The sequence below is a fragment of the Jaculus jaculus genome, chromosome 6 (genome assembly GCF_020740685.1).
Source record: "Jaculus jaculus isolate mJacJac1 chromosome 6, mJacJac1.mat.Y.cur, whole genome shotgun sequence".
Lineage (NCBI taxonomy): Eukaryota > Metazoa > Chordata > Mammalia > Rodentia > Dipodidae > Jaculus > Jaculus jaculus.
This window is the reverse complement of record NC_059107.1, coordinates 162,510,867-162,526,117: the sequence shown is the minus strand read 5'-3', so window position 1 is coordinate 162,526,117 and position 15,251 is coordinate 162,510,867. Positions and strand designations below refer to the sequence as shown.

The following is a 15,251-nucleotide window of genomic DNA, read 5'->3' as shown; positions in this document are numbered from 1 at the left end:
TGTCCTTGCTATGTGCACCTTACTTTTTCTAGTCACTTTTTTTTTTTTTTAATTTGAGACAGCAAGTACGCATTGGTGCATGAGGGCCTCTTGCTGTTGCAAATAAAATCCAGACACATATGCCACCTTTGTGTGTCTGACTTTATGTGGATACTGGAACATTAAACAGCTGGCAGGCTTTGCAAGCAAGCACTCTTAACCACTGCGCCATCTCCCCAGCAACACCTTTTATTTCTACTACTTAATTTTTGGTGGCTTATTTGTAGCGCATACATGTATACTGCATGCACGTGTGCACGACGAGCAGAGGAGAATGTTGGGTGCTCTTTGCCGTTATCTCCTGGATAGTCTCTTTCTAACCCGGGAGCTGCTCTGTGCAGTTAAAACTGGCCGACCCTCGGGATTCTCTTCTCTCTGCCTGCAGGACTGAGCTGTAGGTATGCATGGCCACATTAAGCTTTGAACATGGGTGCTGGGGGTCGGGTCAGGCTCGGGTAGTCTCAGGCCTTCCTACTGGGGTGGCAAGCGAGCTCACTGAACCATTTCTCCAGCCCTAGGGTGACCTTTTCAGGGAGAAGTTAGATATTCTGTTTCATGGACCTCCTCCCAGAAGCCCACACATCTCTCCACTTTATGAAAGCCCCCACTTCCTGGAAGCATCTGTGGGAAGGGCAGGGAACTGTGCCACGTACCGTCCTCCATCTGGACCCTGGCTGGAGTCTGTGCTGTCCTTCAATCCCAAATGTACACCACCCAACATCCAAGATGAGAAAAAGCACACACTGTGGGCCCATCCAGCTGGCAGTGAAGTCATGGGAAGATGACATTCTTGGTCTGCCAGACACAGCCATCACACACACTGCCCAGATGCCTCTGTGGCCCACAAGGCGTGCAGTCACAGGTACCTCACATTCACGGGGTTTTGGTGGTAAAGCATCTTATGGCACTGAAACTAATTTTGTACATTTCATGTTCTGGAATCATTTTACTAACCACTTCAAAGGAGAGTGTGGTACAAGGCAGGCACAGTCTGGCATCCCTATCGCACTACAGGTTTCAGGATCAAAAACAACCACTACCACTTCTAACTTAAACCACACCAAACGGTCTTGGGGCCACAAGTGGTTCCATTTGTATCTGGGGCAGCACTCCAGTGTCACTTCTGAGCTAACAGGCTCTGTATGCAACATGTTCAGCAGCGCCTCTAGCACGTGAATTCAATACTGGGAGCGTAAGCAGTGCTCTGGAGCCCGCAGGGGTGCCTCCTCAGTGCTCCCCACTCCTGCAGAGTGGTGGGAGTAACCAGCTCCCTTCGTGTCTGATGACCAGGACAGGCTCGCCAGCTCTACCGTCAGGTCTGGACTTCAAGGTGTGAAGGAATGCATGCCAGTCACCTTCACGCTTCCTCTTTTTTTTTTTCTTGGCTGGAGGCATTTAAGGAGGAGGACAAATTTCTTAGGAAAATAACTAATGCTGAGAGCTCCCATCACACCCAGGTCCCCGTCAACAATGGCATGGGTGAGCTCTGCTGCCTGACAAGAGAACCTGGAAACAGAAACCAGGGACAGCAGACAGTGCCAGGTGAGGAGCAGGGCGCTGGCGCTGCGGTCGCATGAGACGTGTGGCTGACGGGAGTCTGTTCGGAGCACTGCGCACACTCAGCACAGCAGAGCTTTCTAAGCAGAGCCCCACGCCGTCGTGGCAGAAATGGGCCTGTCAGCATCTCTGCCTGAACCCGGAAAGCAACGCAAAGACAATAGCAGCCTCACTAAGCCAGCACGGGTGTCTGCAGCTACGTTAAGCACTCAGACTTTCCAGTCCTCACAAGCCCTCATGATGGCACTGATCCTATGATGAGAAAACCAAGACATTGGAAACCAAGAGCGGAATAATCTGTCCTGCAATGTGAAGTGGTGGAGCCAGGGCCTGCACACAGGCCTGTGGTCCCAGCACCCTCTGTTTACCCTCAAGGCCTCCAAACACACTGCTCAACCCACGGAAGCCAGTGAGCCAAGAGAAGGGGCAGGACAGCCTCCCAGCATTCTGGCTGCGAGCTCTAGCCCTGCCTACACATCAAGGAAGAGCAGCACACGAGACACTTAAAATGGTCTCCTTTACTCCCAAAACTTCACATGACAAAATCAACCAGCTACCTCTGCAAAGTATCAATGGAAGTAGCGAAGCTCACGTTTAAGATGAAATGAAAATGTGCAGTAGGAAAGGCAAGTGGCTAGATCTGGGCATCAGGTCCCAGTCAAGATGTTAAGACTGCTCTCTTCAGGGCCTCCTGACATGGTCTGTCCAGGCTTCCAGGCAGAGAACTGCCTTCATGAACCACTAGCTTGTAACGTGGCAGAGGTGGGCCTGAACCGCCCGTGTCACCCCATGGTCTCACCCTTGGCCTGATGCACAGGAGTGTGACCGCACAGGGGCCAGCCTTTCACTGTCCTGTGAGCTGTGCTTTCCTAGCTTAGGGAGTGAGCACCTATGCCTATTCGCTCACTGGCTGCTGTCTGCTCTGAAGATTTGCCAGATCTATGTTCTGCATCTCATCTTGTCTGGCCAGAACTGTTCTGAGCCTTGGCTGTAGACCAAGTCTAATCTCTTACCAATTAGACAGGTCACTTGCCCATCACACAAACGTGTCCATAACTTAAGTCTAAGCCCATGAAGCAGTAAATTTCCATTCTCCCTTTTTTTAATTTTAATGTTAATTTTTTGGTTTTTTGAGGTAGGATCTCACTCTAGCCCAGGCTGACCTAGAATTCACAGCGATTCTCCTACTTCTGCCTCCCAAGTGCTGGGATTAAAAGCGTGCGCCACCACACCCGGCCCAGTATCCCTTTTTACCAGCCCCCAGAAAACACCTTTCTACTCTGGGTCTCAATTTTTTTTGTGTGTGAGGCTATTTTAATAGGCAGATTGTATGCACCTTGTGACTGACTTATTTTGGCAAACTTACTGGCCTCAAGGTTCATCTATGTCATAACATATAACAAAGTTGGTTTTCTTCTTGAGGCCAAGTAATATTCTATTTGATACACAGACCACATTTTGCTTTTCCCCTCATGCTTTGATGGACACTGGGCGGGTTCCACACTTTAGTTACTGTGAACGGTGCAAGAATCTCTGACCCCTTCTCTCAGTTCTTCTGCAGCGAGATCCAGAAGCACACAGCGGAATCACACGGCGATTCTGTCTTCACTTTGTGAGGGCAGCAATGCTGTTCTCCACAACGGCTGAGTGACCATCTCCATCAACCGCGCACAGGACTCCGGCTCCCCACAGCTGTGTCAAGACATTGCTTTCTGTATTGTTTTGCTTTTCAAGGTAGGGTGTCCCTCTAGCCCAGGCTGACCTGGAATTCACTGTTGTCTCAGGGTGGCCTCGACCTTATGGCGACACACCTACCTCTGCCTCCTACTTTCTGTATTTTAATAGAAGCCTCCGTGAGGATTGTGAGGAGTCATCTCACAACTTTGCGTGTAGAATGAACAGTGGTGAGAAGCATCTCTTTATGGGCTATCCAGTCCTTTGTTATTTAGAAACTGGCTTATCCATGAGTTTTAAGAGTTCTCTTCATATTCTCAGCAAATGATTTGCAACCTTTTCCTCCCAATGCACAGTTTGTTATCCTTTGTAGTCTGATCGGGTCTTCTGACTTAGTCTTAAAATTTTCATAATGTCCAATTTGTCTGTCGACTCTGCCTATGGCATCAAAACAAAGAAACCATTACAAAATCTACTGACATGACGCTTTTGTCCCATGTATCTTTCTGGTCTACAGGCTGTAGTGAGACTTGTAAGCTTTTGGTCAGGTCAGTCTTTGTGTATGACAGTAGACAGGGTCATTCCCCCCCTTCATGTTCTCCAGGATAAACTCAAACTCTTAGGTTCAAGCAGTCCTCTTGTCCCAGCATCCCACATGGCTGGGACTACAGGCACATGTCAAAACACTCAGCTTTTCAATTTCTTTCATTCGTGGCTATTTAACTTCACCAGCACTATTTGTTCAGCAGATTATCTTTCCAGGTGAATGGTTTTGCCTTGGCATCCTTATCAAAACTTATTTGCTCATTTATTCAAAGGTATATCTCTGGGCTCTGCATTCCATTTGTTGGCATATGTATCTACCTTTATGTCAGCACCACAGTTTTTATTAAGATGGTTTAGATTAAGCTGCAAAAATTGGAAGTATGAAGACTTCAGCTTTGTTCTGTGTGTTGGCCATCCAGTGTCTTTTGAGACCCCGTATGAACTTCAGAATAGGCTTTCCATGGGGTAATGATGACTGCTGATCTGCAGAATTGGGAGCTGCAGCAAATCAGGACCAACAATCCATCATGGTGAGATGTATTTCCACTTTGGTATTCTTTAATTTCTTTCAGCAATGTCTTATAGATCTGATTGCACAGGGCTTTTACCTACCTAGCTGAATTTTTTCAGAGTTTTATTGTTTAAATCCCTTTTCTGACTGCTCATTATCAGTATATAGAGTGACAAGTGATTTCCGAGTACTAACTTTGTATTGTTCTGCAGAGCTCATTTATTAGTTTTAATAGTATGGTTTGGGATCCTTAGAAGATTCCAACAACTGTGAAAAAAGCCTTTTCATTTCCTTTACAATGGAGATGTCCTTTATTTTCTTCTTGCCTGATACCTTTGGCTAGAATCTCCACTCTATGTCAAGTAGAAGTGGTGAAATTAAACAGCCTTGCCTTGCTCCTGACCTTGGAGTGAAGGTGTTTAGTGTTTCGTGTTTAGTGTTTCTTTACTGAGCATGATGCTGGCTGGGGATTTTTCTTATATAGGTTTTATTATGCTAAGATAGGTGCTCTGTATTTCTAGCTTGTTAAAACTGTTCCCTGTGTGTGTTTTAAGTCATGAAACAGTGTTATAATTTGCCAATGACATTTTGTGCGTCGAAAGAATTGATCATGAGATCTTTCCCTTTGTTCTATTAACATGGTTCACCAGGATTATCAATTTTTTTTAAATTTAAATTTTAATTTGGGAGGTAGAAAAGGCAGTGAGGGAGAATGAATGGGTGTGCCAGGGCTTGTAGCCACTGCCAGCAAGCCCCGGCTGTGTGCACCACCACGTTCCCTCACAGTGCAGGTTAGGAAGTGTCATCCTCTTTAGGGTCTCGTGAAAGCTGAGAATGGCTGGGGTTAGTTCTACTCTAAATGTCTGATGCAATTCACAAATGAAGCCATTAGGCCCAGGGCTTCTCTCTGCTGGGAGGTTCTTACCCATAGATCTCATGTTCTTACTGGTTACAGGTATGCTTAATTCTTAGCGATACAGTCTTGTTAGCTTTCCATGTCCCAGTTATCTGTTCATTTAGGGTACCCAATGTGTTGGTATGCAACTGTCCACAGTAGCCTTCATATTAACGTCCTTGTATCATTTCTGAATTTGGTTTGTAGCCGATCTTGTTTGAAATAAACGTTTTATTTTGTTTCTACCTTACCGGTACGCTGCCGAGCGAATCCGAGCAGACAGACAGACTGCCGGTGCAAGGCCGAGCCCGCGCCTGCACAGCAAGTCGGGTTAACAGGCTCTTTCAGTCCTCCCAGTACTGCCTTCTCTTCTCTCAGCTTATTTCATGCTTCGGAGTGTATCAGGCACATAAGTGTTCATATATTTTTTCCTTTTTAAATTATTTTTTGTTTTTTTTGAGGTAGGGTCTTGCTCTAGCCCAGGCTGACCTGGAATTCACTCTGTCGTCTCAGGCTGGCTGAGAACTGCATGGGCTGTGAACACATCCTTCACCTGCCTCAGCCCTCTGTCCTGCAAATGGTACCGAAGAGTCTGTTTCTCAAGCTGGACATGACCAGGGCTTACATCTTCCTGGACTAAGTAGTCTAACGGCTAAGCAAACTGCTTCTGTAACTTAATCACAGGAATTAATGAGTGCCTATTCATTAAGTCCTAAAGATGTAAATTCCTCACAGGCACAAACACATTGAACATTTCTTTCTCTTTTAATGCACTGGCTCTAGAGGAATAATTGGTACAGAGAATGTAATACTTCCTGGTAGGAATAATATAAAATAGCCAATGAGTTACTATTTAACTGTTATGAATGGCTGTGTGTTTCACCAGTGTTTGGACCAAAGCCCTCCATTAGTGCTAAATTTGACTACTGCCATTTTGGGCAAAACTTGTGACAATTAGTCAGAGTTACCTGGAACATGTTTCTCTATGCCAGTCAACTGCCCCAATTTTTCAAATCTCTTAATAAATATATACTGTGTATGACAATGAATCTAATTATACAATTTTAATATGTTATTTATTAATTTCCTAATCATACCCAGTCACTACTGATTTAAATAAAGCTTATACACAACACAAACCTGGCAAAAAATAACTTCACAAGAAAACAGACGCTCCTTCCCAGGAGGCCCCTGGGCAGCGCAGCCCTACTCCCACCCCTCGTCCTCTACGCCCAGCAGCTGGCTTGCAGGTAACCCTCACCTTCTGGGACACTTGTTCAGGGAACTGTCTGCCTGACCAGGGCGGGATGAGGGAGCTCGTGACATGGCCTAGTGAAGCATTTTGAAAGAGGCGCGATGCACTGCACAGAAGGGGGGAGAACTGCAATGGCTATCGTGTAACCGCTGTCTGAAAACAACTTCGACAAAATTTCTTGTACTTCCTAAACTAAAAACGCTTTCTTAAGATAGTAAACTCACAATTGCTCCTGAAAGCAAATGTGAAATCATTTAGGCATGGACTTCTAAAATGTTTTCTTTAAACTTCAGGTAATGCAATTTTTAGAAAGTAGGGAATACATGATATCAAAGATTAGAGAAAGCATGGTGTGGTGGTGCACACCTTTACTCCCAGCACCTGGAGATTGAGGTAAGAGAATGGCTGTGAGTTCGAGGCCAGCCTGGGACTACACAGTTGTGAGTTCTAGGTCAGCCTGAGCTACAGTAAGACCGTGTTTCAAAAAAATTATATTAAATAAAAAATTTAAAAAGATCAGAGGGCTGGAGAGATGGCTAAGCAGTTTAAGAATATATGTTCGAGTCTCCAGATCCCACATAGCCAGACACACAGTGGCCACGTGTGCAAGGTTGCACATGCACATAAGGGGATGCACATGTCTGGAGGTGCCCTGGCACGCACATTTTCTACCTCTCAAAAGAAGAAGAAAAAAGATCAGAGGACATCATAGTTGGAATCAGACATGATGCCCACACCACTCCCATAAATTTTCTTCATGAAGACAGTTGTATCTTGGGTTTACTTTGACTAGTGAAAGGGAGGTGAGAAGTTAGTTGCCACCTGCAGGATCAACATGTTTCCCTGACAATCAGTAGACTGGTATCTTTTGACAGAAATGAGACTCAACCTAAGGGATCTTCTGGGGATATATACATACATACATACATACATGTGTGTGTGTGTGTACATGTATATGTATGTACACAAACTATATCCTGTGAGGGGGACAGGCACAGTGAGATGCTAACACACAACTGTATCTAAGCTGCTTCAACCATCAGCCAACAGAGCCTACTCCCCCTGCTGTGGAGGTCTGTGGATAGCCACACCAGCCCTATCTGTGGAGTCTCCCAAGAGGTGTACAGCCTTCCTTCCTCCTCTGATGTTTGGCTGCTACCACAAACTGTGTTCCCCAGGAGGAGGAGCTCAGAATAGAATTAAAAAAGCCTTATGTTTACTCTAAACTTCCTAGATCCACCAAGATCCAGAACTATGTTCCAGTTTCCCCAAAGTAGGGTTCCACCATGTACACAGGACCACACAAGATGCCATGAAGTGACTTTTTTTTTTTAATTTAAAGGTATCTCTGACATATTACCTATTCAGAAACTACAGTCTAAAATATGGGAGCACAGTTTGGTCAGTTCCCTGGGCCCCAATTCCAATGTGGGGGATACATCAGAGTACAGGACCAAGAAAATACTTGGGATGGGTTTCCTAGCAGGAAAGGTTAACCTTGCCGGTAATTCACGTGACCTTTCATGGTGTGACAGAGCAACACAACTGTACCCCAGGCCCAACTGAGGCACTCGGCTTGGTGAGGGGTATTGTGAATCTAGGAGACAAAGACAACTTAAGTCTTAAAGGAGGAAGGAGCTGGAAATACAATCCAAGAGGGTTACCAACTCGGCACTCAGATACTGACCCTGATTATTAGTGAAGGTCAAACAGGCATCACTTTTTATGGGTGATTACTATGGCCTAGGAAATGCACCAGCGGGATAAACGCACACTGCAGTGTGCCCACCTGTCCCTCAGAAACACAGACAGGAAGCAAAGAAAGGACCCAGGCCCAAGCCTAGACATATTAAATAGGATAAAAGTTCTGGCCATGATGTCAGACAAACCTGGGGTTACCTTCCTGTCCCAACACACGTGTGCTGGGAGAGTTGTGACTGCTCCTTTAACTCTCTGGGCTTTAGTTTCCTCATCTGTAAAATGGAAACAATGATTCCAACAAAGGACTCCGAAGAAAATTGTGCAAGGTAATGGGCACAATGGGTTTGGCATACAGAAAAGCACCAATCAAATGAGCAACAATTTTTCAGATGTAGTGCAAGAGAATGGACACCTTGACACTTTCCTCATAGCTGTTCCTCCTTGTGTCCCCCCACCGTGGCTCAGAACACAGCCAGCCCCAGAGAACACTGTGTGTGCTGACGGTGCTCATGCTCACATCTCAGGTGTGAGCTCTTCTGCCTGTCGCTGTGGGTGAAGGTGTGTGCTGACGGTGCTCATGCTCACATCTCGGGTGTGAACACCTCTGCCTGTCGCTGTGGGTGAATGTGTGTGCTGACGGTGCTCATGCTCACATCTCAGGTGTGAGCTCTTCTGCCTGTCGCTGTGGGCGAAGGTGTGTGCTGACGGTGCTCATGCTCACATCTCAGGTGTGAACACTTCTGCCTGTCGCTGTGGGTGAAGGTGTGTGCTGACGGTGCTCATGCTCACATCTCATGTGTGAACACTTCTGCCTGTCGCTGTGGGCGAAGGTGTGTGCTGACGGTGCTCATGCTCACATCTCAGGTGTGAACACTTCTGCCTGTCGCTGTGGGTGAAGGTGTGTGCTGACGGTGCTCATGCTCACATCTCAGGTGTGAGCTCTTCTGCCTGTCGCTGTGGGTGAAGGTGTGTGCTGACGGTGCTCATGCTCACATCTCAGGTGTGAGCTCTTCTGCCTGTCGCTGTGGGTGAACGCGTGTGCTGACGGTGCTCATGCTCACATCTCAGGTGTGAACACTTCTGCCTGTCGCTGTGGGTGAAGGTGTGTGCTGACGGTGCTCATGCTCACATCTCAGGTGTGAGCTCTTCTGCCTGTCGCTGTGGGTGAAGGTGTGTGCTGACGGTGCTCATGCTCACATCTCAGGTGTGAGCTCTTCTGCCTGTCGCTGTGGGTGAATGTGTGTGCTGACGGTGCTCATGCTCACATCTCAGGTGTGAGCTCTTCTGCCTGTCGCTGTGGGTGAAGGTGTGTGCTGACGGTGCTCATGCTCACATCTCAGGTGTGAGCTCTTCTGCCTGTCGCTGTGGGTGAAGGTGTGTGCTGACGGTGCTCATGCTCACATCTCAGGTGTGAGCTCTTCTGCCTGTCGCTGTGGGTGAAGGTGTGTGCTGACGGTGCTCATGCTCACATCTCAGGTGTGAACTCTTCTGCCTGTCGCTGTGGGTGAACGCGTGTGCTGACGGTGCTCATGCTCACATCTCAGGTGTGAACACTTCTGCCTGTCGCTGTGGGTGAAGGTGTGTGCTGACGGTGCTCATGCTCACATCTCAGGTGTGAGCTCTTCTGCCTGTCGCTGTGGGTGAAGGTGTGTGCTGACGGTGCTCATGCTCACATCTCAGGTGTGAGCTCTTCTGCCTGTCGCTGTGGGTGAAGGTGTGTGCTGACGGTGCTCATGCTCACATCTCAGGTGTGAACACTTCTGCCTGTCACAGTGGGTGAAGGTGTGTGCTGACGGTGCTCATGCTCACATCTCAGGTGTGAGCTCTTCTGCCTGTCGCTGTGGGTGAAGGTGTGTGCTGACGGTGCTCATGCTCACATCTCAGGTGTGAACACTTCTGCCTGTCGCTGTGGGTGAAGGTGTGTGCTGACGGTGCTCATGCTCACATCTCAGGTGTGAGCTCTTCTCCCTGTTGCTGTGGGTGAAGGTGTGTGCTGACGGTGCTCATGCTCACATCTCAGGTGTGAACTCTTCTCCCTGTCGCTGTGGGTGAACGCGTGTGCTGACGGTGCTCATGCTCACATCTCAGGTGTGAACACTTCTGCCTGTCGCTGTGGGTGAAGGTGTGTGCTGGCGGTGCTCATGCTCACATCTCAGGTGTGAACACTTCTCCCTGTCGCTGTGGGTGAAGGTGTGTGCTGACGGTGCTCATGCTCACATCTCAGGTGTGAACACTTCTGCCTGTCGCTGTGGGTGAAGGTGTGTACTGACGGTGCTCATGCTCACATCTCAGGTGTGAGCTCTTCTGCCTGTCGCTGTGGGTGAATGTGTGTGCTGACGGTGCTCATGCTCACATCTCAGGTGTGAGCTCTTCTGCCTGTCGCTGTGGGGTGAACGCGTGTGCTGACGGTGCTCATGCTCACATCTCAGGTGTGAACACTTCTGCCTGTCGCTGTGGGTGAAGGTGTGTGCTGACGGTGCTCATGCTCACATCTCAGGTGTGAGCTCTTCTGCCTGTCGCTGTGGGTGAAGGTGTGTGCAGACGGTGCTCATGCTCACATCTCAGGTGTGAACACTTCTGCCTGTCGCTGTGGGTGAAGGTGTGTGCTGACGGTGCTCATGCTCACATCTCAGGTGTGAACACTTCTGCCTGTCGCTGTGGGTGAAGGTGTGTGCTGACGGTGCTCATGCTCACATCTCAGGTGTGAGCTCTTCTGCCTGTCGCTGTGGGTGAACGCGTGTGCTGACGGTGCTCATGCTCACATCTCAGGTGTGAACACTTCTGCCTGTCGCTGTGGGTGAAGGTGTGTGCTGACGGTGCTCATGCTCACATCTCAGGTGTGAGCTCTTCTGCCTGTCGCTGTGGGTGAAGGTGTGTGCAGACGGTGCTCATGCTCACATCTCAGGTGTGAACACTTCTGCCTGTCGCTGTGGGTGAAGGTGTGTGCTGACGGTGCTCATGCTCACATCTCAGGTGTGAGCTCTTCTCCCTGTTGCTGTGGGTGAAGGTGTGTGCTGACGGTGCTCATGCTCACATCTCAGGTGTGAACTCTTCTCCCTGTCGCTGTGGGTGAACGCGTGTGCTGACGGTGCTCATGCTCACATCTCAGGTGTGAACACTTCTGCCTGTCGCTGTGGGTGAAGGTGTGTGCTGACGGTGCTCATGCTCACATCTCAGGTGTGAGCTCTTCTGCCTGTCGCTGTGGGTGAAGGTGTGTGCTGACGGTGCTCATGCTCACATCTCAGGTGTGAGCTCTTCTGCCTGTCGCTGTGGGTGAAGGTGTGTGCTGACGGTGCTCATGCTCACATCTCAGGTGTGAGCTCTTCTGCCTGTTGCTGTGGGTGAAGGTGTGTGCTGACGGTGCTCATGCTCACATCTCAGGTGTGAGCTCTTCTGCCTGTTGCTGTGGGTGAATGTGTGTGCTGACGGTGCTCATGCTCACATCTCAGGTGTGAGCTCTTCTGCCTGTCGCTGTGGGCGAAGGTGTGTGCTGACGGTGCTCATGCTCACATCTCAGGTGTGAGCTCTTCTGCCTGTCGCTGTGGGTGAAGGTGTGTGCTGACGGTGCTCATGCTCACATCTCAGGTGTGAACACTTCTGCCTGTCGCTGTGGGTGAAGGTGTGTGCTGACGGTGCTCATGCTCACATCTCAGGTGTGAACACTTCTGTCTGTCGCTGTGGGTGAACGCGTGTGCTGACGGTGCTCATGCTCACATCTCAGGTGTGAGCTCTTCTCCCTGTCGCTGTGGGTGAAGGTGTGTGCTGACGGTGCTCATGCTCACATCTCAGGTGTGAGCTCTTCTGCCTGTCGCTGTGGGTGAAGGTGTGTGCTGACGGTGCTCATGCTCACATCTCAGGTGTGAACACTTCTGCCTGTCGCTGTGGGTGAACGCGTGTGCTGACGGTGCTCATGCTCACATCTCAGGTGTGAGCTCTTCTGCCTGTCGCTGTGGGTGAAGGTGTGTGCTGACGGTGCTCATGCTCACATCTCAGGTGTGAGCTCTTCTGCCTGTCGCTGTGGGTGAAGGTGTGTGCTGACGGTGCTCATGCTCACATCTCAGGTGTGAGCTCTTCTGCCTGTCGCTGTGGGTGAAGGTGTGTGCTGACGGTGCTCATGCTCACATCTCAGGTGTGAACTCTTCTCCCTGTTGCTGTGGGTGAATGTGTGTGCTGACGGTGCTCATGCTCACATCTCAGGTGTGAGCTCTTCTCCCTGTTGCTGTGGGTGAATGTGTGTGCTGATGGTGCTCATGCTCACATCTCAGGTGTGAACACTTCTGCCTGTCGCTGTGGGTGAACGCGTGTGCTGACGGTGCTCATGCTCACATCTCAGGTGTGAGCTCTTCTGCCTGTCGCTGTGGGTGAACGCGTGTGCTGACGGTGCTCATGCTCACATCTCAAGTGTGAGCTCTTCTGCCTGTCGCTGTGGGTGAAGGTGTGTGCTGACGGTGCTCATGCTCACATCTCAGGTGTGAGCTCTTCTGCCTGTCGCTGTGGGTGAAGGTGTGTGCTGACGGTGCTCATGCTCACATCTCAGGTGTGAGCTCTTCTGCCTGTCGCTGTGGGTGAAGGTGTGTGCTGACGGTGCTCATGCTCACATCTCAGGTGTGAACTCTTCTCCCTGTTGCTGTGGGTGAATGTGTGTGCTGACGGTGCTCATGCTCACATCTCAGGTGTGAGCTCTTCTCCCTGTTGCTGTGGGTGAATGTGTGTGCTGATGGTGCTCATGCTCACATCTCAGGTGTGAACACTTCTGCCTGTCGCTGTGGGTGAAGGTGTGTGCTGACGGTGCTCATGCTCACATCTCAGGTGTGAACTCTTCTCCCTGTCGCTGTGGGTGAAGGTGTGTGCTGACGGTGCTCATGCTCACATCTCAGGTGTGAACTCTTCTGCCTGTCGCTGTGGGTGAAGGTGTGTGCTGACGGTGCTCATGCTCACATCTCAGGTGTAAGCTCTTCTCCCTGTCGCTGTGGATGAATCACGCGGTGTATATGCCCTGTGTGTCTGGTTTCTATTGCTCTGGATCATACGAATGAAATCTGTCTACCCCCTGCATGTGGCAGTCCAGTCTTTACTGGGACACAGCGTTCCATGTGCAAACAAGCTACACTGTTTTCTGTTCCGCTACTGATAAGCACTTGGCTATCTCACTTGCAGGCTCTTGGGAATAATGCCACCTTGAAGATTCTAGCATACGTTTTCTCGCAGACAGACACACACATTTCCTTGAGGATATACCTAGCAGTACATTGCTGGGTCATGGAGCCAGTGTTACTGCTGCCAGCACACACTGCCAAAAACCATTCCAATCGCCTTCTCCACAGCAATGCACTAAGGCTCAGGTGGCTGGGCAGCCCTGCCGTCACGTGGCACTGCCTGCCAGTACTTCCCCAGCTATCGGGATGTGGGACGGAGCCCTGACGTGGACTCAGTGTGCACTTCCACAGTGACTAACAATGTGGGGCTCTTTCTGATGTTTAGCAGCTGTTTGGGTCTTTCTTTTGTTAAATGCCATGCATGCCTTTTGTCATCTTATAGAACCGAATGGTGGATCTTTTCTTGACCCACAGTCATCTGCAGCTAATGTAAACAGCTTCAGTCTTTCTCCTACAGTTAGTGCTACCCCATTAGGGGTTTTGTATCTTGTTTAGGAAATTTCTGTCCAACCTCAAAATAAATTTACTGTTCTGATTCTTTCCAGAGGCTATTGTCTCAGTGAGACTATGACTCATCTTGAATTAACTTTCCTGAATGGTGTGAAGTGGGTCACAGGGCATCCCCATTCCCTCAGAGAGCGCCTCGGTGCCACCCTGCTGGTGGGAATGTTCTCCTGCACCCTTCACTGTGTCCTGGATGTCCTTATGGAGTCTCAGTACTGACACATGGACGTCACAGATGAAAGTTTACCTTCCTCATAGGGATCCAAGGTGCTTGCACAAGAACACCTATGTGCTAGAAACAATGCAGGGTGCTTTATAAACAAGATAACCTTTCAGAGTCACTATAACCTGGGGGGGGGGGTCCCACTGGAGAGAGAAGTGAACACTCACAGAGGTTAAGTGAGGAAGTCTAGGCCTGCCTGGCCCCCGAGCAAGCACACTTACCCTACATCACCTTCCCTCAGCATAGGATTATAAGGACTGTTGAGTTAATACTGTATATTTTCAATCTAAAGTAAATTTATTTTATTGCAAAAAGGTATTTCAAAACAAAAGGGGGTATGAAATATAGCTAAAAGAAAAAAAAACAACAAAAAAATACTTTAAAAAATACCATAAAATGTTAGGCCAGGCATGGTGGTGCATGCCTTTAATCCCAGCACTGGGGAGGCAGAGGTAGGAGGATTGCCATGAGTTCAAGGCCACCCTGAGACTACATAGTGAATTTCAGGTCCGCCTGAGCTAGAGTGAAACCCTGCCTCGAAAAACCAAAAAAAAAAATAGAACAACCCAGTCTGAGCTCATTCTATTCCTGTCCCTACCCGATGCCCCCAATAAAAACAATATATGAAAAAACCCACATCAAGGACAACCGATCAAAACACAGATCAAAAAAGAAAAAGAAAAACATCTCAAATAAAGTTCAGCCTTTCTGTTTGGAAACAACAGGAAGTCCCACTTGCCACATTAAGCTGACAAATAAGAAAGTGCCTGTGGTAGCAGAGCTGGAATTCCCCATGGCAGCAGCTACTCTGTCATTACTGTGGGGACCCAAAAGTAAGTGAGGTGATGAACGCTGGGTGCTGGCTGGGTTCATGTCCCTGGCTCAGGAGCACCAGGGCAGGCCTCTGGGCCAAGCCCTCTCCTCTGATCTGTTACATTTCCCTGGAAGTGGGATCCCTGTTGGCCGCCTAGGCTGCCTCCAGAAAGTAGAACCTAACCCTCCCTTGCACGGGCCCTGCTTCCACCCAGGCTGGTTCAGGCACTGCACCGCTGACAGCCTGGTGCTCGTGTCTCCAGATGACTGCGAACCTGGAGGTCTTCCATGGTGCTGTCCACAAACCTACTCTGTGAAAAGATGGCCACTGGAAGGCCTCCCAGGCTCCAACTTGATCTGCACAGGATGCGTGTAGA

General features: G+C 49.1%; 1 protein-coding gene across 2 annotated transcripts in view; it reads right to left on the bottom strand.

The window, feature by feature from the left end:
- Atxn10 (ataxin 10) overlaps positions 1–15,251 on the bottom strand; it is a 166,907-nt gene that overhangs the window by 8,155 nt on the left and 143,501 nt on the right. Inside the window, exon 12 of one of the 2 annotated variants that reach the window (XM_045152028.1) lies at positions 8,206–8,450. The exons of the other annotated variant lie outside the window; for it this stretch is intronic. Coding sequence (XP_045007963.1) covers positions 8,221–8,450 — 230 coding nt within the window. The 3' untranslated portion in view covers positions 8,206–8,220. Of the gene's footprint in view, positions 1–8,205; positions 8,451–15,251 lie in introns of those variants that run through there. 2 annotated transcript variants of the gene reach the window in all.